Consider the following 27,392-nt stretch of genomic DNA (forward strand, 5'->3'; position numbering starts at 1 on the left):
TGAAATCGGTCTAAGAGGGACTTTAGAAAGTTGAAATCGCTGACAGACAATGTAGGCTGCATGCCAGTTGCAAGAAGGTACCATTTGCTCCATTAACCTTATGGCCAGGTGAGTTAAAACAAATTGTCCACCACTTACCTTCCACAATCTCCTTGACATGAATGGCATGTTTCAGTTCCTCCATGTGGAACTTATCTGCCGTTATGTATAGAATGGATGTTAGTGGCTCTGTTAACTTTACTGGGAACATTTTTTTCTCCTTACTGCAAAGAATATAAAATGCAACAAACATTTATGTGGTAGGACAAAGCCATTCTACACTATGGGGTTAAATTATGCCATTTATCAACACTATTAAAATCTGTAATAATGAAACTTATTTATATTTATGGAAATGAAAATTTACTGGTTATATCTTAATTTTGATAGCAACTGAAAAACACAACTATTTCTGCACATCATTTTCACTTTAAATCAATACTTCATTATACCCAAAAAGTAATGATTCACAGGTCATTACAAATGAGTTCTACTGTGTAAGCTTTAATTCTGACACTGTATACATGTAGCAAAATATGTGATATTTTTATTCCACAACTTCCTTGATGTGTCTGAATAGGATGCCATAGCCATGGTTATTCATTTTGCTGACAGGGTCATCTCAAATGTCTAATTATTACAAGTGAAAACTAAACTATGTCAAATAAAGATTTCTCAAAATTTTTAAGTTGATAGACACACAGAATCTTGCAAACATCTTCTCACGTAACATATATACTTGCTAATGAGCCAACTGCAAACTGCAAAAATCTAGATTTGCCTTCATAATGTGCCAACAGATTTTGGTCTGTGGAGTTTGTTAGGAGTAATCAGCAGAACAAACAGCAAAGACCTTGATCAGCCCATGCATTATGCTATGGTAGACCAGGATCATTGTTATTTGCAGTTTGACTTGTCTTATACATGAGTATAAATGGGATATATGGTTTTTAACAGGAATACTTGCTTCAGTTCTAAGTTTGGAAATTTGGAAATTTGTTGACATGTTCTGACTGTAGGAAATGAAGAAAAAAAACTAAAAAATTATATATTGGTCTGTTATTGTTTGTATTTCTAAGCATGACATTTGAGTATTTCATTTTTATTCAGTGATTTGTAAATGAGCATAAAGAATAGAGACCAGGTTGACCAGTCCTAACACTAACCTCTTAAAGCTGAGCACCTAGCAAGGCAGCTGTCAGTACCATTTTTATAAGTCTTTGGTATGACTTGGCCGGGGTTCAAACCTGTGACCTCCCGCATCCGAGGTGGATGCTCTAACCACTAAGCCACTGGAGCTGCATAAAGAGTAGACATTATAATTATCAAATTACGTCTACTCTTAATGTTCATTCCCATGTTCAGAACCACTTTGTCTTTTGAGTTTAGTTTTTGAATGCTATATATAAAACAAAGGAATTTTCCAGCATTAATTATAATTAAATGTATTATGTTTTGCACAGTGGCATACTACATGAAAATTATTGTTCCCCCATTTATTGAAAAATATCTTGATCAATGCTGACAGAACCTTGGAAATTAGGTGACAGTAACCTTATATGTGTAAAATACATCCTCATCACAAGAACCACCTCGTATCCAAATCCAATCGTGCTATGTCAGATACTAGGAATATAAACAAACAAAGTGAATCACGCAAACTGCCTGCTTTCCAAAGCAGGGATATAAAAAGAAATGTATTACCTATTTTTAAACTATTCCCTCTTACCTTAACTGCACTGGCAGATCTATACAACCAGCATCACATGCAAAGTAGGGCTTATCATTCCTATCCAATGCTACATATAGACTGGCTTTGTTATCCTCACCCACTATTGCAGAAATATTAAGGTGGGTATTGTTACCATAATTTATACGATGAAACACAAAGTCCCGGTGTAAGTCTTTTGGATGCATCCAAAATTCTAGGTGATCATTACTAAAACGTAATGCACCTATGCTGAGTAACATTGCTTGAAGCACTCCTTCCGTCCCTGGAAGAAAGAAAATAAAAATGTCACAGTAAGTATATATGTCAACCTGAGTATGGTGGTACGTCTTTTACAAAGCCCCTCTTTATAATGCCACCCTCACATAATGCAGGCTGATATGATTTCATTCTATCTCACGATTCTAGTTTAATTTATCATCACAACTTATTTTATGTGAATTTATTAAGGTTTTGGATTATGAGATCTCGTGGTAAAATAGTTTTATATTATTAAATGCCCTTATTTTTGCGAGTTTGTGTACAATGTACTCCTGTGTAACACACATCAATATAAGATAAGGTTAACTCATTTATAACACAATAAACACAGTATACATTCATCACTCCCATGAACAGTTAGAACAAGGGCACATTTGATCTTGCATATGGATGCATGTAAATATGCTGCTGTCCTGAAAATATTTAATCCTGCTCACTTTTAGATTAAACATTAATCACTGTTCATGGTTTCAGACGTCCATGTGAAAATCAACACAAGTTATCTAGAGATGATATACCTGCTGCTTATGTAAAGATCCCCACCACATGTAGTATATAGCCCAGCACTCAGTTTATTTAAAACTTATGCTAGCAACCATACGGTCAGGCACACAGTTGATATACTATTTATGCCAGCTAACCTATCAACATGCTCTCTCATTTTATATTCTACTTATGCAAGTTACTGTTACCCTATGGTCAAACATTCCCAATTTATATTCTACTTATGCTAGCTACTATATGGTCAAGCAATCTCAATTTATGTAATATTTATGCTTGCTACCATATGGTCAAGCAATCTCAATTTATATACTATTTATGTCTGCTACGATATGGTCAAGCACTCTGTTTACACACTATTTATGCTTGTTACCATATGGTCAAGCAATCTCAATTTAAGTAATATTTATGCTTGCTAACATATGGTCAAGCAATCTCAATTTATATATTAATTATGCATGCTACTATACAGTCAAGCAATCTCAATTTACATACTATTTATGCCTGCTAGTCTATGGTCAAGCATTCTATGTTTAGATACTATTTATGACTGCTACCATATGGTCAAGCAATCTCAATTTATGTGCTATTTATGCTTGCTACTATATGGTCAATCTCAATTTATGTACTATTTAAGCTTGCTACCATATGGTCATGCAATCTCAATTTACATACTATTTATGCCTGCTACTATATGGTCAAGCAATCTCAGTTTATGTAATATTTGTGTTTGCTACCATGTGGCCAATCTCAATTTACATATTATTTATGCTTGCTACTATATGGTCAAGCAATCACAGTTTATGTACTATTTGTGCTTGCTACCATATGGTCAAGCAATCTCAATTTATATACTATTTAAGCTTGCTAACATATGGTTGTGCAATCTCAATTTACATACTATTTATGCCTGCTACTATATGGTGAAGCAATCTCAGTTTATGTACTATTAATTATGCTTGATACTATATGATCAAGCACTCTATATTAAATACTATATATGCCTGATACTATATGGTCAAGCCATCTCAATTTATATACTATTTATGCCTGCTACTATATGGTCAAGCACTCTATATTAAATACTATTTATGCTTGCTACTATATGGTCAAGCACTTTATGTTTACATACTATTTAAGCCTGCTACTATATAGTCAGGCAATCTCAATTTATGTAGTTATCATGCCTGCTACCATATGGTCAAGCCATCTCAATTTATGTAATATTTATGCTTGATACTATATGGTCAAGCAATCTCAATTTATGTAATATTTATGCTTGCTACCATATGGTCAAGCAATCTCAATGTATATACTATTTATGTTTGCCACTATATGGTCAAACATTCTATGTTTACATACTATTTATGCCTGCTACCATATGGTCAAGCAATCTCAATTTATATACTATTTATGCCTGCTACTATATGGTCAAGCACTTTATGTTTACATACTATTTATGCCTGCTACCATATGGTCAAGCAATCTCAATTTATAAACTATTTATGCCTGCTACTATATGGTCAAGCACTTTATGTTTACATACTATTTATGCTTGCTACCATATGGTCAAGCAATCTCAATTTATGTACTATTTATGCTTGCTACTATATAGGCAAGCTCTCTATGTTTACTTGCTATTTATACTTGCTACCATATGGTCAAGCAATCTCAATTTATATACTATTTATGCTAGCCACTATATGGTCAAACACTCTATGTTTACATACTATATATGCCTGATACTATATGGTCAAGCCATCTCAATTTATATACTATTTATGCTAGCCACTATATGGTCAAACACTCTATGTTTGCATACTATTTATGCCTGCTACCATATGGTCAAGCAATCTCAATTTATGTACTATTTATGCTTGCTACTATATAGGCAAGCACTCTATGTTTACTTACTATTTATACTTGCTACCATATGGTCAAGCAATTTCAATTTATATACTATTTATGCTTGCCACTATATGGTCAAACACTCTTATGTTTACGTACTATTTATGCTTGCTACCATATGGTCAAGCAATCTCAATTTATATACTATTTATGCTTGCCACTATATGGTCAAACACTCTTATGTTTACATACTATTTATACTTGCTACCATATGGTCAAGCAATTTCAATTTATATACTATTTATGCTTGCCACTATATGGTCAAGCACTTTATGTTTACATACTATTTATGCTTGCTACCATATGGTCAAGCAATCTCAATTTATGTACTATTTATGCTTGCTACTATATAGGCAAGCACTCTGTGTTTTCTTACTATTTATGCCTGCTACCATATGGTCAAGCAATCTCAATTTATATACTATTTATTCCTGCTACTATATGGTCAAACAATCTCAACTTATATACTATTGATGCCTGCTACTGTATGGTCAAGCAATCTCAGTTTATTTACTATTTATGCCTGCTACCATATGGTCAAGGAATCTCAATTTATGTACTATTTATGTATGCTACCATATGGTCAAGCAATCTCAATTTATATACTATTTATGCCTGCTACCATAAGGTCAATCAATATCAGTTTATGTACTATTTGTGCTTGCTGGGGGCCCCGAGTGGCCGAGTGGTCTAAAGCGTTCTCCGTTACAGATCACTGTCATCTCACCTCTGTCTGCGTGGGTTCGAGTCTCAGATTCAGCCAATGTAGGTATGTGAGAAAGCTTGCCAGTAGCTTCTCATGGGTCGGTGGTTCTTTCCGGGGTTTTCCCGGGTTCTTCCTCCACCATTAATACTGGCTGCCATGTATAGCCTATCTTGTGCTAAAAAATGGCGTTAAACCCTACAACAACAACATTTGTGCTTGCTACCATATGGTCAAGCAATCTCAACTGATGTACTAGTAATGCTTGCTACAGACAGATGGATAGAGTAACTGTTATATCATCAATAGCAATGGCTTCAAATGAACTTGTTGGATTGGCTTAATAACCTATCATAGTTCATAATGATAAAGTCCCATCAGTTATTATATACATACAAGTGAAATAAGTAGACTAAACATCTATCTCCCTCACCTCACAAAAATGATATAGAACCCTATGATTTCTCAATAGCAAAAAGCACAATGGTTCTGAAGGTTTTCTCCAGAAGCAAAAGTGTAAATGACATGATGGATGGATGGTTAGATAGTCCAAAGGACAAAACTGTAAAAAAAAACAACACAAAAAAACCTCGTTGACAATGAAGAATTCCTAAAAGAAAGATCTAGACCACTAATCTACTATTTGCATACAGTTTCAATGAAATATCTTGAATGATTTTGCACTTTTGCTCTGAAAATGACAGTAGGAATGAAGGAAATTTTGATGGATGGATGCATAACAGAAGATGCATGATGCACAATGGACACTGGACCATACCATAAGCTCACCTGGCATTATGGCTGTGTGAGCTGAAAATAGGCTAAAACATTAAACTGAATAATCGTGAATATCAAAAGGAATACAGGCACACACATGGACATGGTGACAGCTATGTTCCCCAATCCCATTACTGAGGCTGGTTGATTGGGGGTAGGGACGGGGAATAATGAATAAGACCATTCCAACCTATCAAAAAAAACTGTTCAACTTAAGAACTTTATAGGGTGAGAGTTTGTAAGCCATGCATCTTGATATAGAGATTGGTTTGTATAACATCATGTTATGCCCAGTGTTCCATCAAACTTGAACCAGTGAACCATCTTCACTAGCCAAGGTTCCGATATGTTTAACCCTATCTACACCTTGGCAGATTGAGCAAGTATTTTAGTACTTTGTCCTGGCAATATCTACTGGATTTTATGAGTTGCCTCCCATAATGCCAACTAACCAATAGTTTGTGACAGTGGTGCATTGTACATTGGCTGAAAATGGTGGAGGCAATAGATTTCGAAAGGATACTTTAAAGTTTAACATCGAAAGTATAACTACATACCAGAGAGAAGCCATTACAGGTGTATTTGAGTGAAAGGTATTTGTACAAACACAGACTGGCAGCGGAGAAATGCTTACTTATGAATCCATTCAAGTTGTGTTCTCCCCTTGCCTTGATCATATAGGAACAGTGTTAAATTTTTTTAATTTTAATTGGATGTAGTGGCTTGCTGTGGCATCCAATGAAATCCACCGACCTGAAGCACAGAATATCTGCTCAATCCTCCAAGGTGTAGATAGGGTTAACATAATAAGAACCTTGGCTAGCAAAGATGACCATTGATCTTGACTGATCCATATCCTGGTACTGTCAATTCAACATAACACAAAAATTTATTTAGTGTAACTTTCCTAAATATAGAGTCAAGACTTTGTGAGAAGATTCTTTAAGGGACCACATGAAAGCAGTCTTTATATACACTTGACCTGTATATACAATTAACTGTCATGTATCTGGATTTGAAAGAAAGGAAATATTTTATGAATTATCTCTCTGAAAATACTTATGTGGTCACATTAACATTAGGAATTACTCTCTGCTCCAAAACAAAAAAGGGAAGTAACTCTAACAGATCAACACCCTTTGTTCCTGCTGTGTGTCAACCTGTATCCTGGATGTAACCAGCTTAAGCTTCAGCAACAGTTGTCATAGGATGTCCACATCTGTGTGGAAGGATTAACAGTAATGTGATCAGGTATTTGTCTTCAGACAAAGGCAAGTTACATAAGAATATCTGTCCAATACATTACCCAATCACACGAAAATTAATAAGCAGGTCAGACAAGGAGGAAATGCTTGAGCATCCTACCTCTACCCACATCGCCCTGTAGGAGCAGGATGATTGCTCTACTAAAAGAATGACTCTCTCCTAACGCGAAGTTAGCACAACTGACAATTATGTATTCATACATGTGTGAGGATGGTCCCTGTGGGTTTCTGCAACTGGCAATTGCCCTCCATTCAACAGTTGCAGTGAATGCTGCAAGGTCATGCCCAGGGCAGAGGTTGTGGTTTCATGAATGGGGCATGGTAACTGTCTGGGCACAAACAACAACCCAATAAGATTCAGCTCTTACCTTGGAAAAACCATGTCATACAAACAGAAACTGGAGAAATCAGGCTGGACATGCCAGTTGGCCGACTCCACTATGTCTTAAAATTGAGGCATTGCAGGATAGGCTTTTGGAAATCACTTGCATTTTGTGAGCCAAAATCTTCAGATTCATACATGATCCTGTGAAAGTTCAGAGTATGCTGATCTAAAAAAAACTTTTGACCTAGTGACTAATGCTTGTGTGGTTACATCTTGCTTTTCTGCCTTAATTTGAAGGAACAGCCTTTGATGGCTGCTGTGGATGTTATCGGTGTGCTTTTGATAGCATCTGAGGGTGCATACCAGGTTCTGCAGCTTTGCTCTTGATGGATGGATCAAGGAAAGTGTATAGTAATTTGTTGGTTGCCTACAGATGGAAACCTGCTTTAGAAATGAAACCAGGTTGCATCATTAGTACAAACAAGCTGTCAGAATGGAACCGCATGTAGTTTGGATCCAAGAACAGCACATGTAGCTCACTCATCCTGCAAACTGAATCAAGTATAATCAAGAAGCAGGTCTTGGGCAAGAATCTGAATGAAATTTTCCAGCATAATACAGTACACCAGTGAAAACCTTAATGTTACCAATTAAAATCACATGGACATTAATGACTGGTAAAAACTGCATAAATAATAATCAATTCACTGGAAAAAAATGAAGATGTTCTTTACACATGTATATCAATGTTCAGACCCACCACAACATTGAAAAGAAATGATGGATTGTCAAAATTATACATAAATTGCAATGGATCCTAAGTGGCACTGATCAAAGCAGCAAGCAAAAGTTTAAAGTAATTACATCTAGGATACAGGTGGACACCCAATTGGACCAAAGGGAATTCGTTTGTAAGAGTTACTTCCCTTTGTCAATCTGATGTACAGCTGAAAAGACACTTAGTCTTTCAGGGAGGGCTGGATTCGTAGATGGCAGTGAGTAATTAATGTGAATGGGTAATGTATGCGACAAAGAGATGATGAAGCACCTGGAGATGGTGGTCTGTTTGGACAGGTGTTTCACTAGTTCAGGTTTGAATGTTTATAATTAATAAAACCATAAAGGCTAGAAAAGCAATACTTAAAATTAATATCTCTTACCAGCTTGGATCATAACATTACAGCCTTGTTTTTCAAGTGTAATTATCCAAGTTGCAACAATCCTTGCAATACCATCTTCATCATACGGGTCCACCCACAGGGTGGTGGAATGTCTGAAATATATAGTATTTTCTCAGTTTATAAGTAATACAAACATGCCAACCATACCAATGTCAAATAGAAATGAGAGTGTCCAAACCTGAACACATAAAAATGAATACTTCTACTTTATGTCCATTTTTTTAAAAACAGTTAACCATACTGATTCAAAGTGAACTTTGGTTGAAACGTGCTTCCTACTCAATACCAGACACAAGCTTAATGCTAATAAAATGCATCATCCTGAATAAGAACAAAAATGTATTCCAAGTACAAAAGTTACGCAGATCACTACTATGACACTGCACCCTACATAAAACAAAACGAAACTGGACCCTACATATAACTTTGACACTGGACTCTACATTTAATATTATGACACTGGACCTTAATTTAATACTGACACGGGAGCGTGGGTCGGTTGTTTGTTCCGGGGTTTTCCCAGGTTCTTCCTCCACCATTAATACTGGCCACCATGCATAGCCTATTGTGTACTGAAAAATGGCATTAAACCCCACAACAACAACAACAATGACAATGGACTGTACATTTAATACTATGACACTGGACCCTATATCTAATACTATGACACTGGACCTTACATTTAATACTATGAAACTGGATCCTACATTTTAATACTATGACACTGAACCTGACATTTAATACTATGACACTGGACCTTACATTTAATACTATGACACTGGACCCTACATTTAATACCATGACACTGGACTTTATCTTTAATACTAAGACACTGGATCCTACATTTTAATACTATGACAACAGACCCTACAATTAATACTACGACACTGGATCTTATATTTAATACTATGACATTGAACCCTATATTTAATACTATGACACTGGACCCTACATTTAATACTATTACACGGGACCCTACATTTAATCCTATGACATTGGACTGTATATTTAATACTATGACAATGGACTCTACATTTAATATGACATGGGACCGTACATTTAAAACTATGACAATGGACCCTACATTTAATACTATGACACTGGACCCTACATTTAATACTATGACCCTGGAACTTATATTTAATACTATGACACTGGACCCTACATTTTAATACTATGACACTGGACCCTACATTTAATACTATGACACTGGACCCTATATTTAATACTATGACACTGGATCCTACATTTTAATACTATGACACTGGACCTACATTTAATACTATGACACTGGACCCTACATTTAATACTATGACACTGGACCCTATATTTAATACTATGACACTGGACCCTACATTTAATACTATGACACTGGACCCTATATTTAATACTATGACACTGGATCCTACATTTAATACTATGACACTGGACCCTACATTTAATACTATGACACTGGACCCTATATTTAATACTATGACACTGGATCCTACATTTTAATACTATGACACTGGACCTACATTTAATACTATGACACTGGACCCTACATTTAATACTATGACACTGGACCCTATATTTAATACTATGACACTGGACCCTACATTTAATACTATGACACTGGACCCTATATTTAATACTATGACACTGGATCCTACATTTAATACTATGACACTGGACCCTACATTTAATACTATGACACTGGACCCTATATTTAATACTATGACACTGGATCCTACATTTTAATACTATGACAATAGACCCTACATTTAATACTATGACACTGGACCCTACATTTAATACTATGACACTGGACCCTACATTTTAATACTATGACAATAGACCCTACATTTAATACTATGACACTGGATCCTACATTTTAATACTATGACAATAGACCCTACATTTAATACTATGACACTGGACCCTACATTTAATACTATGACACTGGATCCTACATTTTAATACTATGACACTGGACCCTACATTTAATACTATGACACTGGACCCTACATTTAATACTATGACACTGGACCCTATATTTAATACTATGACACTGGACCCTACATTTAATACTATGACACTGGACCCTACATTTAATACTATGACACTGGACCCTATATTTAATACTATGACACTGGATCCTACATTTTAATACTATGACAATAGACCCTACATTTTAATACTATGACACTGGACCCTACATTTAATATTATGACACTGGACCCTACATTTTAATACTATGACACTGGACCCTACATTTAACACTATGACACTGGACCCTACATAAAACAAAATGAAACTGAACCCAATATTTAATACTAAGACACTGCACCCTACATAAAATACAATGAAACTGGATCCTACATTTAATACGATGGCATTGTACCATATATACAATACAATGAAAATAGATTCTAAATACAATGCTATGGCACTGGACCCTATATATAATACTATGGCACTGGACCCTATATATAAATACTATGGCACTGGACCCTATATATAAATACTATGGCACTGGACCCTATATAAAATACTATGGCAGTGGACCCTATATAAAATACTATGGCCCTGGACCCAATATATAATACTAAGACAGTGGACCCTATATATAATACTATGGCACTGGACCCTATATATAATACTATGGCACTGGACCCTATATATAATACTATGGCACTGGACCCTATATATAATACTATGGCATTGGACCCTATATATAATACTATGGCAGTGGACCCTATATAAAATACTATGGCCCTGGACCCTATATATAATACTAAGACAGTGGACCCTATATATAATACTATGGCACTGGACCCTATATATAATACTATGGCACTGGACCCTATATATAATACTATGGCACTGGACCCTATATATAATACTAGGGCAGTGGACCATATATATAATACTATAGCAGTGGACCCTATATAAAATACTATGGCATTGAACCCTATATATAATACTATGGCAGTGGACCCTATATATAATAATATGGCAGTGGACCCTATATATAATACTATGGCAGTGGACCCTATATACTACTGTATAATAGTGTGTCCTGTCAGAGTAGGTTATAGCTGTGTACTCAGACTCTGTTGTCCTCTATATACATTTTTTAAAATCAATATGTCGGGTCCAGTGACAGAATGGGTCATAGGAGTGATCAGAAGAATTTTGTCACTCACCCAATTAGCTGATGTGAAATTTTATGAATGGTTAATGTTTATCAGAACATAAACAGCTGAATGACAACTTAGAGACAAGATACTGTGAGTAAAGTACATTGCAGTGACACGACATGACAGTCAACTTGGGCTGCTTGGGGTAAGATTCAATCATACAACCCCCAATTTTTGGGTCCATAATGCCAACAAATAACTACTGCTTCTCCAAATTCTCAATAAAACTTAGCAACATGAAACATTTCTGCAAAATCTTACAGAGTTGTGTGCTCTTTGTAGCATCGATCTGGGTAGTACAGTGTCTTCATAATTGCTGTCCTGTCTTCCTTGGATGTCAAAGGATCATTAAGGGGAGATGGGACATTACTGAGAACATAGTACATGGTACTATTTATCTTGTCCCCATTGATGGCCCCTACTGCTTTTGAGGAACTGATAGAAAATCCACTCTCCCATAGCTGTAAGTGTAAAATAATTGCAAATATTGAAAATAATTAAACATTAAAGATGATCAGTGATTGTCTCAACAATTGAATCCAGTGCACAAAACTGTGTTTAAATTTATAACACAGAAAAACCTTCAACAAGAATGTATTAAAAAATGATGAAGAAAAACAGCAAAAAGGTACATAAAGCTCTATTCCAATGATTATGTACGGAACCCATCTCATTATAATTTTAAAAATTAAATATTTTATTAGCATATTATTAACAGCATTCTCAGAGCCATTTCTACCACAAAATATATAGAAAGCATTTGTCTGTAAAATGAAGTATCAATTTTATGTTAAACTGTTATAATTGCTAAATTACTAAAATATAAAATACCAGACATTGGGAAATTAGCACAGTTTCATTTTCATGATTTCTTCATTGAATTGCACAACTGTACAAATTTAACCTTTCAGAAATGAGGGGAGTTAACCGATTTATGCAACCAAGTACAAAAATAACAAAAATTAAATGTAAATGTTCAAAATCATTAATTTGTGCTGAAAAAAGGGAAAGGCATGGTAAAAGCTGGTTTTTGTAAACTCTGAAAATGTGATGTTTAAGAGTGGCAAAGAGATATTCCTTTAAATGATGAATGTACTGTTTGCCTTTGATCATCACTTGCCAAAAACACCCCTGACTTTGAACATGGTTATGTCTCACACACTATTATGGTAAAATAACAAAGCATATCACATGAATGGATAATGTCTAATTAAACAAGTTTACAAATTTACTTAGCGTTCACTTTAAATTATAATTTAAATTTACTTACCTGCTTAAAATTTATATATACAGTTACATGTATTTAATGAACACTATCATCACCATTATCATCATCATCATCATCATCATCATCACAACCATCTTTCAAGTTTTACATGAAGATTAGAGTCGTGTCATTTAAGGTCAATGTCAAGGTGGCGCTCTACAGTTTCGTATTTTGCATAGGGTTAGGATTTTAAAGAAAAAGAATTTCCCCAGCTTTCCTCACTGGTTATACTGGCTATTTAAAAAAGACCTTGTATATCTTAGGTATAATGCAAAGAACCTTTAATTCCCTTTATTTTGGTGTATGATTGATGGGTGTACTATGGGTTATAGAGTATACAGCTTGGCCTTACTTCAAATGTGCACCTTTCAAAAAAGTGCTAGCTCTACTTGGTCATTTTCACTTCCTGAACTTCAGAGGTCAATTGTATAAAAAAGAGCCGATAACTTTTTTTACATTTTATATATTTGGTAATTCATTCATTGCACTTTCAGAAGCTGGTATTGTCTAGTCTGGCAAAATTCATTTTCCCTATTTTTATAGCTGCTATGTATAGTGTACTTTAGACTAATTCAGACTGATTTTTTAACACAAGGGAGCAGTCATTTTAGTTAGCAGTGTGCTTAAATCATGTAAAACTTCCAAAAGTACAATATCCAAAAGAAATATCATCCACATTACATTAATGTAGCATAGAGGTATGCCAACATTCTCTCCACTGTGCATGTTTTAAATGCGAACTACTTCTCCTTACATACGTCACTCTATCAAAAGTACATATTATGTGGTAAGCGCCATCCAATGCTTCAAATGTTTCACACATACAAACAAATACACATACAGACCAATTTAATAACTGTATGTGCTGGATTTATACAAAATTTATCTTCATCAAAAGGATTGATCTAAGTGTCAACCTCAGAATTATTATTTATAAAGTATCCCAGAAATACATTAGAACTCTCACTGAACTCACCCTTGACCAGACAGAAATATGTTCTTTTCTTAGCTGTCCTGGCTCTACTTTTAAAACCTCTTCTAATTCCTATAAAAGAAAAAGCACATTTTAGGTAAATTCATGTTTCTCTGACAATACTTACCCGATCACATTAATGTTAAGAACTAAACTCTGCTACATCCTGAATGGAGCCATCCACAAAAAGATGACACTTGTCATTTCCATCTATATCATATAGATGACAGGTAGTAGCTCCTGCCCCTTACCTCACCTTGCTGTCACCAGGTGTTGCTAATACTGAGCTGAGCTAAAGATCAACTATGATGCTCACATGGGAGGCAGGTTGGGAAGGTCTTAAAGTAATGTAATCAGGTAAGTATTCTTATAGAAACATAATTATTATGTCTGTTAGATCATTATCATGACCAATATCCTCTCAGCCATGATGTCTAAAATTGTCAGACATCATGAAGTGGTACCTGTGATGGTAATAATGGCCGATGTCTTCTTCTCACAAAAGTAGAGAAAAAAGTCAGCCTTTTGTGGGAAGGAGGCACTCAAAGGGATAATGTTTGCATATATCCCTGAATGCATGCCACTTTCCCTCATAATCCTTCAAAGAAGAGGACCTTCTTGTTTATGAGATTCTTTCCACAATCAAAGATTTAATTTCTTCCCTTTGCAATACTTCCCTGACAAAAGCAGTTGATCTGGACAGGGATGGACTGCTTGTGACCATAATTGTTTGAGATTTGGTTGACTGAAATTTGTCTGGGGACATCAATTGATGAATGCAGTAGATCCTTGATCCAGGACATGTTCCAATGAAGAGGTGCTATCTGAATCAGTCTGCATTTCTGCAGTCCCATGAACTTCTGTATTATTAAGAGGGGGGGGCCAGGTTAGCAAAGGCCCACATCTCCACCCTGCTGATAGCAGTTGTGTACACTACTCAGGTTTCTGGATATGGAACTGGGGACATAAAGGTGGGCAGTGTGTGGTTCCACCTAGTCACAAAAAGATCAATCTATAGATGCCCACACCCACGCAAATCTGAAGATCGACCAATTGCTGGATTGACCAATTGGTGTGAAAGATCTTCCCTTGTTGACAGAGAGTTGGCCATGACACAGAGACTGCTGGGAATGTGTCTGATGTCTACATTTATCTTTACTTGGCTGCAACAATGCAGAAACTGCAAACAAGAACATACAAGTCAAGTAATTTGATTCCCCCATTTATGGAGGTATGTCACCACAGGTGTTGTTCAACATGATTTGGACAACTTTCTGGCAGAGGTGGTCCCTCCAGAAATGAAAGCCCCAGATAATAGCTTTCATATCCAGATGGATGATGTGAACAGATATTTTCTCCAGTTCCCACTTGCCATGGACCCTAATGAAGCTCGTCAACTGGTGTGCTCCACAACCTTACATACTGTCCTCCATGCTGCAAGTACCGGTTGGGGCTTTTCCAGATGATGAAGAGTTGGATAGATCGCGCTGTCTCCTTCATGAATTTCAGCAGAACTATGTATTGGTTGAGGCGGCTGATAATAGAGTTAATTTACATAAAGCTGATGTAAAGAGATATTAGTCCTAGTCAACATTTGCTGCTGACCATAGTGAAGATTGGTAACAGGTGGGCTTGTGCACAAGAAATGAGCCTGAACAGCACCATGAGGCTGCAGTTTCTGAACAATCTCCACCACCTGCTTGTCAATTAAAACCCAGAGATAACAGTAAATCAGTCATGAGAGGAAAGGGGTTGGAGACATGAAATCTTAAGTTCCTATGGATGACTTAACACATGTTCTGTGGAAATAAAGCAGTGCAGCAATATTGAATTGCAGATGTCTGGCACCCACTGGTAGGCTGTCTGCAGTTGGCTGGGGCAAGGAGTCAACAGCAGGAGTAAGGAGGCTTAGGGAAAGAGAAACTGTTTCTTATCCACTGTATGAGGCTACCTCCTAAACCAAGTGGGTTGTAGCTGATATTGTATTGGGACTGAAACTGATTCTGTGATTATGCAGTAAACAATCCCTTATCTCTTTGTCTCCAATCACCTCTACATTGAGATTGATTGGGCTTATAAGGCTGTCAAGGTTGAAAAGCAAGTTGGGAGGGTAGTTCCAGAACTTCTGGTCTCCTCACTGCCTCAATTCTGCCTCCTAACAGTAATTGCAACCCCAAAAGGTGTTGTCCTCAATGTCCCGGTGTGATGTGGCTTAAGTGATGTTAAATGAAGACATGCATCTCATGACACCAAAATTAAATTAGCAGAGCCAGTCAATGCATTCATTACAGAACAATGTGCTGCCCTCTTGATGACTTTGGCAAACCAAAAAAAGGTAATGATGTTAAGTCCGCCATTGATGACTATGATGTTATGTCCCAATTCTGATGTGGTACTAAAAACATTTTTGTCAACTTTGAAGAATACAGTAGTAGTCATATTTACAGACACAATATTCTGGTCTTCAGATGATAGCTCAGTATTAAATATATAAAGTTTAATTTTTTGTACCAGCAAGAAGAAATGATCACTAGTAATTGACTTTTCGATAAGAAAGCCTTGGTATTGTTTAGAATGCATATCTTGCTAAGCAGATAGTCGGCAATCTCTTTAAGTTTTGAAAACTGTGGAAGGAGACAGAAGGGGGATTTTCCTCTTCCATATCTAAGCTTACTGCAGTCTTAAACTAAACTCGGTTTTCTCCACTGCCACTGCTTGAGGCATGGACTGGTTGCAGTTTTGGTTTCTTAGGGGTTTAACTCCATTTTTCAGCGCATGATAAGGCTATACAGTAGTCCCCCTCTTGAACGGCCCCCCTGACCAGCAGCCACCCACTTCTTACAGCCAGAATCCCTTGGTACCAGCGAGTTTGTATTCAGAAGTACCCCTCAAGAACAGCCACCACTCTAACACAACCAGTGGCCAGCATATTAGTACAAAAATGGAAAATGTTCCCCTCACGAGCGGCCACTTTTTTCCAAATGTATCCACAACCAATAATTAATTCATATCATGATGTAAGGTTAAGTAATCAGATTATCTCTATTTTTCGATACATGTCTCCCAATCTCAAGTTTCCATTACTGAAAGAAGTGATGACTAAAGTACATGTACCACTAAGATTAATATTATATAATTGTCAATAGAAGCCGACATTTACAGGAAATGGGCTCAACAATGTTATGACAGAGTTTTGGGTTTCACACATTTGTCGAGTTCTTCTCTTTGATGTTTACAACCGGACATAATTGTCAAGATCAAAACAGGGTCAGCATAGGCTAAAAATAGATTTTGTGCATCAACACACACACAGAGAAATTAGCCTCGAATATATCAGGGTACCAGACAAAAACTGAAAAATCATGTGAAAACTCATTTATCGTTTCCTTTACGAAGAAGGCATTTTGTCCACTCAACAAAACTTTTGACTGCGTAATTAAATTGCATAGTTAGCAACATCCAAATAAATCATTACAAAACATTAACATGTCATCACGTAAATGGAGACATATTATTTTAAAAGAAAGTCAGTTATTCTACCCACCAACATCGGGTGAGGTGGGGAGGGGGGATTTGCCGAGCAATTTTATGCATAAAATACTCAAATACAACAATTTTATGTTGAAAAGACTTGAATAAACAACACTGTAACCGATAAGGAGGTTATTCAGCAGCAGTGGCAAAATGGAGCAAATGGAAAGATAATTATGTATGTACCAAGATTTAAATGATGTTTTTGAATGGTTCTGCAATGTGCATGAGAACAATACCCACATGCATATCATGATTACGCCAAGAATAAGAACTATTAATGTATATTCTGTTGAAATAGTCTATTATTATATTAAGAATAACCTTTTTAATAATTAATGTTACTTTTAAACGAAGATATTAAATGCTTTGAAATATGTAGCTTTCTTACTACGTACATTACATATACTTCTCACAAAATATAGTCCCCCTCTGGAAAGGCCACACATCTTATAAGGCCACTTTCCTGACATAGAAGGGGTGGTCGTATAAGAGGGGGACCACTGCACATGGCAGCCAGTCTTCTGACAATCGTATGCTCATTATTCCCACTATGAAAACGAAGTCATATGGACAACGTTATTTTGCATACCAGGGCCTAGCAACACGGAATGAATTGCCCTAAACTTAGAAACAAAGACAGAGTGATCTCATTCAAGAGTGCTCTTAAAACTCACCTATTTCAACTGCAAGAACAAACTTAAAGATCTAATAATATTTCCTACCTTAAATATTTTCAGCATGTTTTTTTGTTTTCTAATTTTATGGTGTTTGTTTTTTTGTAATCATATAATTATATATGTTTTTTTTTTGGTACAGGTGTTGTCTAATGTTGCAAAGCGTTTTGAGCTTCTAAAGATTAGGCGCTAAACAAAGTCCTCATTATTATTATTATTTTATATTTACTGGATGGCTACATACTAGAGTAAAACTGTCAAACTGAAACTTTACTGGGACAAGAAAAGCAATAAATCAGACAAAATATTTGGTGAAGAAAGCATCAAATTGTAGAGATTTCAATACTACCTTTGGATCGAGAAAAATATAGAGTATCTAGGGCCTACATTTGAAAGCTTTCACTGTATTTGTGAATTGATCAATGGTTGCATTGAAAAGCAATGTTAATGAAACCAATGCAGTTAAAGCAATATTCTTGATTCTTGAACATGACACCTTGAGTATAACCTCATGCTAAAAAGCCACACCTGCTTTTCACAGGTGTGAACTTTGAACAAAATGGCATTAAGTGCAAACATTTGAGAGCTCTGCAAATAAAACTATTTAATTTAGTTAACTTTTTTTATAAAAACTATGTTGTTTTAATATTAAATAATAATGCTTTATGTCATAAACAATGTTCAGATATCATAAAGTATATATATTAAAGAACATAAAGTATATACATTTTGTTTATTTTATATTTTTATTGTCATTAGTTGCCAGGTTTTTATATAAAGCCCTTACATTTCCACTTGATTCAGAACACTGGTAATTTTTTATATGACAACTGACTGGTGACGTCAAGTTTTGCAATAATGTATATACATTACTGACTGGTGATGTCAAGTTTTGCAATAATGTATATACACAACTGACTAGTGATGTCAAGTTTTGCAATAATGTATATATATAACTGACTGGTGACATCAAGTTTTGCAATAATGTATATACCTAACTGACTGGTGATGTCAAGTTTTGCAATAATATATATACGCAACTGACTGATGACATTAAGTTTTGCAATAATATATATACACAACTGACTGGTGACATCAAGTTTTGCAATAATATATATACACACCTGACAAGTGACATTAAGTTTTGCTGTAATCTATACACAAGACAGGTGACATTAAGCTTTGGAATAATATATATATATGCCTGACAAGTGACACTAAGTTTTGCAAAAATATATGCACACCTGATAGATAACATGTTACTCAAAATGTACATACACGATATTCGCAATTTTCAAATTAAACCATCATATGACCTCATTTCTTTAGTATCTTTTCATGATTGGTTAACTGACTCTCACTTTGCTAATTTTGAAATTATAGGAGAATATCAATTTACAATTAAATTTCTTAAAATTCTGTTCTTCTTATTACAGATATCCCTGAGGTGTTGTTTAATTCTTTTTTGGAATTTAAGTAGTTTGGTAGTAGCAGTTGCATGACTTGTTGGCATTCTGAAACCAGGTTGTCCAGTTTTCTCTCTCTGCGGATGTTAGCACCTCTTCCAATCACGATGGTTGTGGAATAGCTGATAGAATCACTGATGCACTTCCATAGAGGCTCATTGAGCTCTCTGTGGAATTGGGACTGGTATCCTGCCAGGATAGCAGACACTGAACTGAAACAGGGATTGCCAATGAGCACATCACTTTTTATAAAGTCCCAAACAAGAAAACAAAGGTCAGAGTACTTGTTCCACTTTGCTGTTTGAGATCAGTCACCACAACAAAGTTATCAGGCAGAATTAGAACTTTATTCCCATATAGGTTCACCAGCCACTAATAACAGGCTTTCAAAAACAGTGTCCATTTTGATGATGTTGACATATAAATAATAATCCTGTGGGCCATGTTCCTATGTCAGTGTGTAAAGGTTGGAGACCTGCTCCCTCCAGCCCTGTGTGTGCATCCATAGCAACCATGACTGCTGCAGGATGCAGAAGTATTACCGATGCAAGTCCAAAGTACCTTCACGAGGCAACTTTGAATGGTTGTCGATTGATAAAAATGGTCCAATCATCAAGATTCAGTCTCCACTTGGTCCAGCTAAGCACTGTTTTGAGAGCCCAATAAAGCGACTAAGGACTAAGACATTCCCTATATAATGAGCAAAACTTAGCATGTGAACCAATACTCTAGCAGCTGGATTGCTCCAAAGAGGCCTAGAACTTCCCATTGCATTAATTCAAATCTCCTTCACAAAGAATACATTCTATTCCAAGGGAGTACATTCTACAAGTCCAGACCAATTTGACGGAATCATGAAAGGGTATGAGGTATAAGAAGAATAAAATCTAAAAACACGTCTTCCTCCAAAATATAACTAGTCTGTTGTTTACTGCCTGTTGTAGGCAAATTACATAACTTGATGAAGCTGTTTGAGTGGGGGGGAAGGCATGAAATTATGTCTCTTGCAAGTACAATCTGATTGCACAAGTTCCACGATGGACACAATCAAGACCCATTGTTGCATTCCCTCTCAAATCCAAGAGCGTAACAGAGCTGATTGAATGCCCTTAGTTTGCGGACCAACTGATAAGTACTACATTTGAGCTGACAGAACTCTGGCCACATGCTTAGTAGGGGTGCTGAACATGATACTGAGTCCCAGGAAACTGGATGGGTAACCATGTGGTCATGAGAAATCTTCCCCATTCAGCCAAAAAGATTGGAGCCTTCTCCTTACTGGGATCTGTGACAATGGTTGGATGGAGGCCTGTATTATGTCACTGAGATAAGGATGGTCACATGTAATGCTGGTGAAAACAGTGGCCTCCATCTGACATTTACACTTAGTTGAAGAATTGTTTCCCAGTGGGACATCCCTACAACCTTGTTGGTTGCCTTGCAAATCCTCCGCTGTTGCTGAGACAGAAGGGGATGGATGTATGCTGCGAATTCCGTCAACCTGATTATTAAAGAGGGGAATAGATGATGAAGATTGTGAGTGTAACGTGGGGCATGTTTGGGCCATAAGGTGGAGGTAGAGAGCATTGCATCTTTTCCACCAATTGTAAGTTCATACTTGCTATTATGGTTTATTATGGTTATAGGATGTTATGTCTCTGTTCTGCAGTGGAGCATCCAATGAATATGCTCCCACTTATTCCAACTGACTGAACTCATGGGATGCCTTGAATTGAGACTGTGACTTATCAAGTATATGTTGTGGTCGTGAACCCAATGATCCCTTATATATTGTTGTATAAACAAGGACCGAATTTTCTGTAAAATCAACTTGTCTTCTTGTAGTTCAATAAACCAGTCCCAAAACCTGTATTGATACATGGACTCTTATCATTTCTTAATATATAACAAAAGGGACAATAATTTACCATTTCTCCTGCATTCTATTTAAGGGGCCACGAGTGGCCGAGTGGTCTAAAGAGCTCTCCGTTATGGTTCACTGCCATCGCACCTCTGACTGCGTGGGTTCGAGTCTCGGATTCGGCCAATGTGGGTATGTGAGAAAGCTTGCCAGTAGCTTCTTATGGGTCAGTGGTTCTTTCCAGGGTTCTTCCTCCACCATTAATACTGGCAGCCATGTATAGCCTATCATGTGCTGAAAAAATGTGTTAAACCCTTCAACAACAACAACATTCAATTTAAAATCTGAAACAAATGCTTCAAGCTACATGTCACTGTGTAATAGTCTTGCACCAAAGTTCAGCTCAGAGATTCAAAATTTTCGAATCCACATTTCCTCCAAATATTCCAAACCCACTTGTCACATTTTGACATTTAGGATGGAGTGTGGGTTCAGAGCAATTATATATAAAAAATTTGGGATTGCCACCATAAGATAGCTTACCAGCGGGCCTAGCAAATGTAAACTATATTATATCAACTTATACCTGCATGAAATCAATAAGAAAATTATTTATTTCTCAAAAATGGCAAGTATAATAATCGTTATGTCTTTAATCCGCTGACAGACTAGACAAAACTTGGCATAGATGAAACCTGACCCAGTACTTGCCATTTGTGTTAATAGTCACATGACTTCACAACTCTCACACAATGTGATATAAACAACAAACTCCTTTTTAATGTTATTGTACAAAATTTCCAATTGTATTAAATGAAAGTCTGATATCTTTTATAAAAACCAGAAAGAACATATAATTCTCAACATATTTATTTCGAGAACAACTACAAGAAACTTGGCCAGTCTGATTCATCAAGCAGAATAGTCTGGTTCCCTGCTTCATATGCTCCCTACGTGAGAAAGCACATGTCAACGTGGTAGTCACGTGATACAACAAATCTCCTGAAGTTGGTCTCAGAATAGATATTGAGAATTTGTGCTCTTTCATTTTTGTATTTTTATTACAACCAGTATACGACTTTCATTTAATTTTTTTTCTACAATACTAGTACCAGCTCAAATTTCATCAACGCATTAGTTTTATCGTCTTTCAGCAGACTAAAGATAGAATGAATTTAATACTCATAATTTCTGAGAAAATAAATAATTTTCATATCGATTTCATGCAGATATAACTCAGTTTAAGACCGTTTAAGTTTACTAGCCCATCCACAAAGTGACCATGCTTTAACGCCACCATGTTGGCCTCTTGTGATTCTAGACTGGTTTTCATACCTTCCATATAAAAAAAGATAAGGATATCATACTGTCTGTGAAACATATAGTATATCAGACGAATCTAATCCACTGAGCGTTTGGATTGACTCAACAAATGTATTTATGGCAAGCACCCAAATGATCCATACTGCAACCTCCTAATATTCTGGTTAGAACTCGATAAATTTAACTCACAATCAGTTCAGTTATGACTCAATTGTGAAATTGTTTTGGGCATCAAGCTGTGGAGGAAAATTCCTGGGTTTTTCCCGACTTTTGTCAATATTTGGAAAATTCAATGAATTTTCACGGTGGGGTAAAAAATTGTCATTTCTCTCGACTTTTTACCGATTTCCCCATAGCGTGGGAACCCTGATTCTGGCTTTTGCGAGGACTCTCATGGTGAGAGCATGTTTCTTAGCATGTGCAGAAGTAGTAACTGGGATATTCTTGGGATCTGGTGACAATCTGTGTACCAAGGGGAGATGACTCTGCCCAAATGCCACCTAGGTGGACAGGTAACTTGGCTTTTTAGCTAAAGGTTTTTAACCTGGGAGGGCTGGATTTGTGAGGTAGTGGTAGTTCTCCTAAGGTATTATAATTGGGTAATGTATTCAAAGAAGAAAACCATTGACAGCACATTACATGCATGCCCAATGCACTTTGTAGGCACTTACAGAGTATGGCTGACTCTGCAAATTACTGACCAACGAGTCTTGATAACCTTGATCTTAGGTTATGGTATGTGGTACTGAGCTGAATTTAATCTGCATAAACAATTTTTTTCTTCTTTTCCAATTTAACCATGAATGTGACCTATGACCTTTAGATTCCTATATCTGTACATTTTTTTCTCTCATTATCCTAGGTGAAAGCTATCCACAAAGTTGTCAAGGATAAAACCCAATTTTCATTAAGCATAAAAAGACCTTGATCTTAAACCTTTTGACCTTAAAATCAATATGCCTCTTCCATACCCTAAGTGCATGCCATCTACAAACACTGTTCAAGGTATGTGGTCTAAAGCTTAAGTTATTAAGCAAAAACCATTTAGCTTCTTTGCAACTCTGACCTTTGACCTTTTGCCTCCCCACACAATTGTTTTCTTTCTTACCCAACAAGTAAGTCATCTACAAACTTTGGTAAAGGTATATAGTCAATAACTAATTTTTTTCAGAAACCATTTTTCTTCTTTCAGTCACAATGATCTTCACATTTTGAACCCCAAATGGATAGGCTTCATCCTAAACTCAAGTGTGCAGAAACCAACAGTATTCTTTCAATGAATATGACCAACCTTCTGACCCCAATATCAATAGGCCTCTTCCTTACCCCATGTGAAAGTCATCCACAATGTTTGTTAGTTGCAGATAGTGGACAACTCAAAGTATTGTGTGGAAACTGCACACTGTGGAGACTGACTTACTGTGCAGAAACCATCCTGTTTCCTTCAGACAATGTCTTTGAACATTGTCCCTCAAATCACAAGGCTTCATAATGCTAAGTTCAAGCAACGCACAAAGTTTGAAACCTGTTGATTGTGGACAATCCAAACTATTCTGTTGAAGCCATTTTTCTTCTTTCAATCACAGTGACCTTGACCAATGACTTTTTTTGATCCGAAAACAGATAGGGTTTTTCTTCATCCCACATGCAAGCCATCCACAAAGGTTGGTAACTGAAAATGGTAGACACTTCAGGATATTGTGCTGATACAAAATTGGTAACTGACCAATTGATGGACATCATAACATAATGTGCTCCACCTTGAGGCAGGTGTATAAACATTATTGGTAGTACTGATTTATGTATGAAATTATAAATAAAATATTATGTTTATCAAAATGTGATGTCTTCCCTACCAAAACAATTAAAGTTATGGACAGTTATGGACTTTTCAAAGAAGATTAACAAAACTTTGGCCCAAGGTGATTCCAAGAACACTAACACTGTCTGACATTGTGATCTCTATGTCCCATTTACTTTTAGGGAGAAATGTTTAAAGCTTTTTGGGGGAAATTCCTAACTCAAACAGAATCTGACTTTAATAGATGAAGCGGAGATGAGTAAAATATCTTGTGATTAATAAAAGCTGCACTGTTAGAGGAAGAAAACAGCAGTGTACCTTTTTTGCCTGTTTTTCAAGAGTAGACAATGCCTGATTGACCTCTTCCTTTGTAGATGGAGAACTATAGTGCACTACTGTTAGGTACTGATGCCTCTCTGTCCTGTAATACATAGTCAAGACTCAGGCAATCTAATATCTGTCTGAAAAGTCATCTGTACAATGCAATAATACTTAATGAAAAAGATAACTCTATTTACTTCCGTGACATTGCTAGGGCAAACCCTCAACACTTTATTACATATTCCCAGAATGTGAGTCAGGATGAGAAGCTGTTACAGATGAATTGACAGACAGATATCACAATATTTTACTGCTAAAGTGTGTGGTATATATATATATATATATATATATATGGAAGAACCTAAAATAATCATTAAACTCAAAAGATACTTAATTTAGGAAGAGCTACTCCAATATTTTGCATCCAGAAATAGTTCAGTTTGAACTAAGCCAAAGATAAGCCCATAGAAGTATGTGAAAGTTTTTTTTAAAAAGTGCTGGTCAGCAGACATGTTCATAACTACAGTCATCATTGGTAATACAACTATATAAATAGGTATTCAACAGGATTTTGCCTCAACAGGATATTTTCCTTCCTTCTTAATCCAGATATACAAAATGCTTTGCAGAGATAATTCTAATGATATCACCTTTTTGTTAAAAAAATGAAAGAAATTTCAAAAGCAACTCTACATAAAATAAACTTGAATATTTTTTGTACGAAAAATTTACTGAACATAAGAGAGGCTGAAAGACACGAGTTGGATTGTTTTTTTAACTCTGCCAAATATGCATAATAAATGGAAAATTACTAATTACCGTAATCTGGTTGCAAACTGACAAATTTGTGATTACCTGCAACATGCTATCCATACTTGCTTTATTTTTTATAAAATGACTCGCCTAATTAAATTCACATTAGATAGAGGTAGATATTGAATGTATGAACTTGCTTTGTATATAATTAATATCTGTTGAGAATTCAAAAGGAATTTTTATGCACGAGTAGATTGCTGCTGTTCTCAAATCTGCAGTGAACAGGTCATCCATTTATGAGTATTTCTATAATAAAAGGGTATTCATGATTCAAAAGAACTGCATTAATCAGTTGTCCCAAATTATATTAGTTTGAATGGGAATTATCACACAAGTATCTGTAACTAATTAAACAACACAGCAGGCCAAGATCAAGCTCAGAGAGGGAAACAGTGTAATACAAGTTATAGAAAACAGGTTTCACTGCTGCTGTCAATTTTAAATCAAATGTAAAGACTCTTGTATTAATGAGTCAGGTAACTGGATTTGTGTTTGTAAAACACATATGCCCCATAGTCAAAGAGTTTTTAACAAACTCAAGAACGTTAAAAAGATAAAACTGACCTTTTTAAATTCAAGGAGTTTTCAAGATAACACATCAAATTCAATGCTTTTCAAGGTTGTATTGACAATAAATACAGTATGTATAGGAAGTAATTCTTCCAAGATGCAAGATAACCTCATTAATATGCATGAAACTTGCACATTACTCAGTTCTGTCAAAGATATGGGTAATATAACTGATGAAAGATCACATCATTAATATACACAGATCTGACATGATCAAACTCATCTGAAATACTGATGATATAAACTTACATTCTGGTGGGATTAAAATCAGATAAAAAAACAAAGCCTCCAGAATGTTAAGAAGCAAATGTTGGCAGACCAATCCCAGACGCTAGACACAGGGTCATACCATAAGTTCACTAGTCATTATGTTCAAGTTACCAATGCTTAAAGCAAAGATAATGCAAGAAAAGGGACTGATGCTATACTGGCCAAAATGACAACAGGTCATCCCATTATCTCTTCTGGGCTATGACTCTGGCTTAAAGTTCCAAAGAAATCGAATCAATATCAGGGGGTATATGGGTATAATTTATCTTTACCAAATGAAAATTTAAAATGAAGAACATCCAGTATAAAGATAATTACCAAGTAATGACCAGTGGTGGCAATTACAATGTCTTGGAAGAGTTACTTCCCATAGCTTATGTAATTGAGTAATGCATTTGATGGATAAAACTTAATTTACAAACACGTTACTCATAGCAAAGACTTGGATCAGCACGTTTTTTATTTCTCATAAGTTGGTGAAAAATATATACAAAAAATATGCTGATAAACAAGAAACTGAATTATTCTGCTACAATTTTTGTGGTTTTGCAATGACTTACTTTACTTCTTTACACTTGCCCATCATGATAATGCTGTTCAGCCGAGGCATAAAACTGTACCACATAATAATTGAGGTTACCTTAC

General features: G+C 35.9%; 1 protein-coding gene across 1 annotated transcript in view; it reads right to left on the reverse strand.

The window, feature by feature from the left end:
• LOC149785524 (uncharacterized protein KIAA2013 homolog) overlaps window positions 1-27,392 on the reverse strand; it is a 62,094-nt gene that overhangs the window by 10,032 nt on the left and 24,670 nt on the right. The window contains exons 9-14 of the mRNA XM_089979329.1: window positions 25,089-25,191; window positions 14,115-14,183; window positions 12,133-12,332; window positions 8,669-8,781; window positions 1,769-2,033; window positions 139-263 (exon numbers count right to left, since the gene is read on the reverse strand). Coding sequence (XP_089835455.1) covers window positions 139-263; window positions 1,769-2,033; window positions 8,669-8,781; window positions 12,133-12,332; window positions 14,115-14,183; window positions 25,089-25,191 — 875 coding nt within the window. The remainder of the gene's footprint in view (window positions 1-138; window positions 264-1,768; window positions 2,034-8,668; window positions 8,782-12,132; window positions 12,333-14,114; window positions 14,184-25,088; window positions 25,192-27,392) is intronic.

This window comes from Sinohyriopsis cumingii, chromosome 13 (genome assembly GCF_028554795.1).
Source record: "Sinohyriopsis cumingii isolate HCF-2022 chromosome 13, ASM2855479v2, whole genome shotgun sequence".
Classification (NCBI taxonomy): Eukaryota; Metazoa; Mollusca; class Bivalvia; order Unionida; family Unionidae; genus Sinohyriopsis; species Sinohyriopsis cumingii.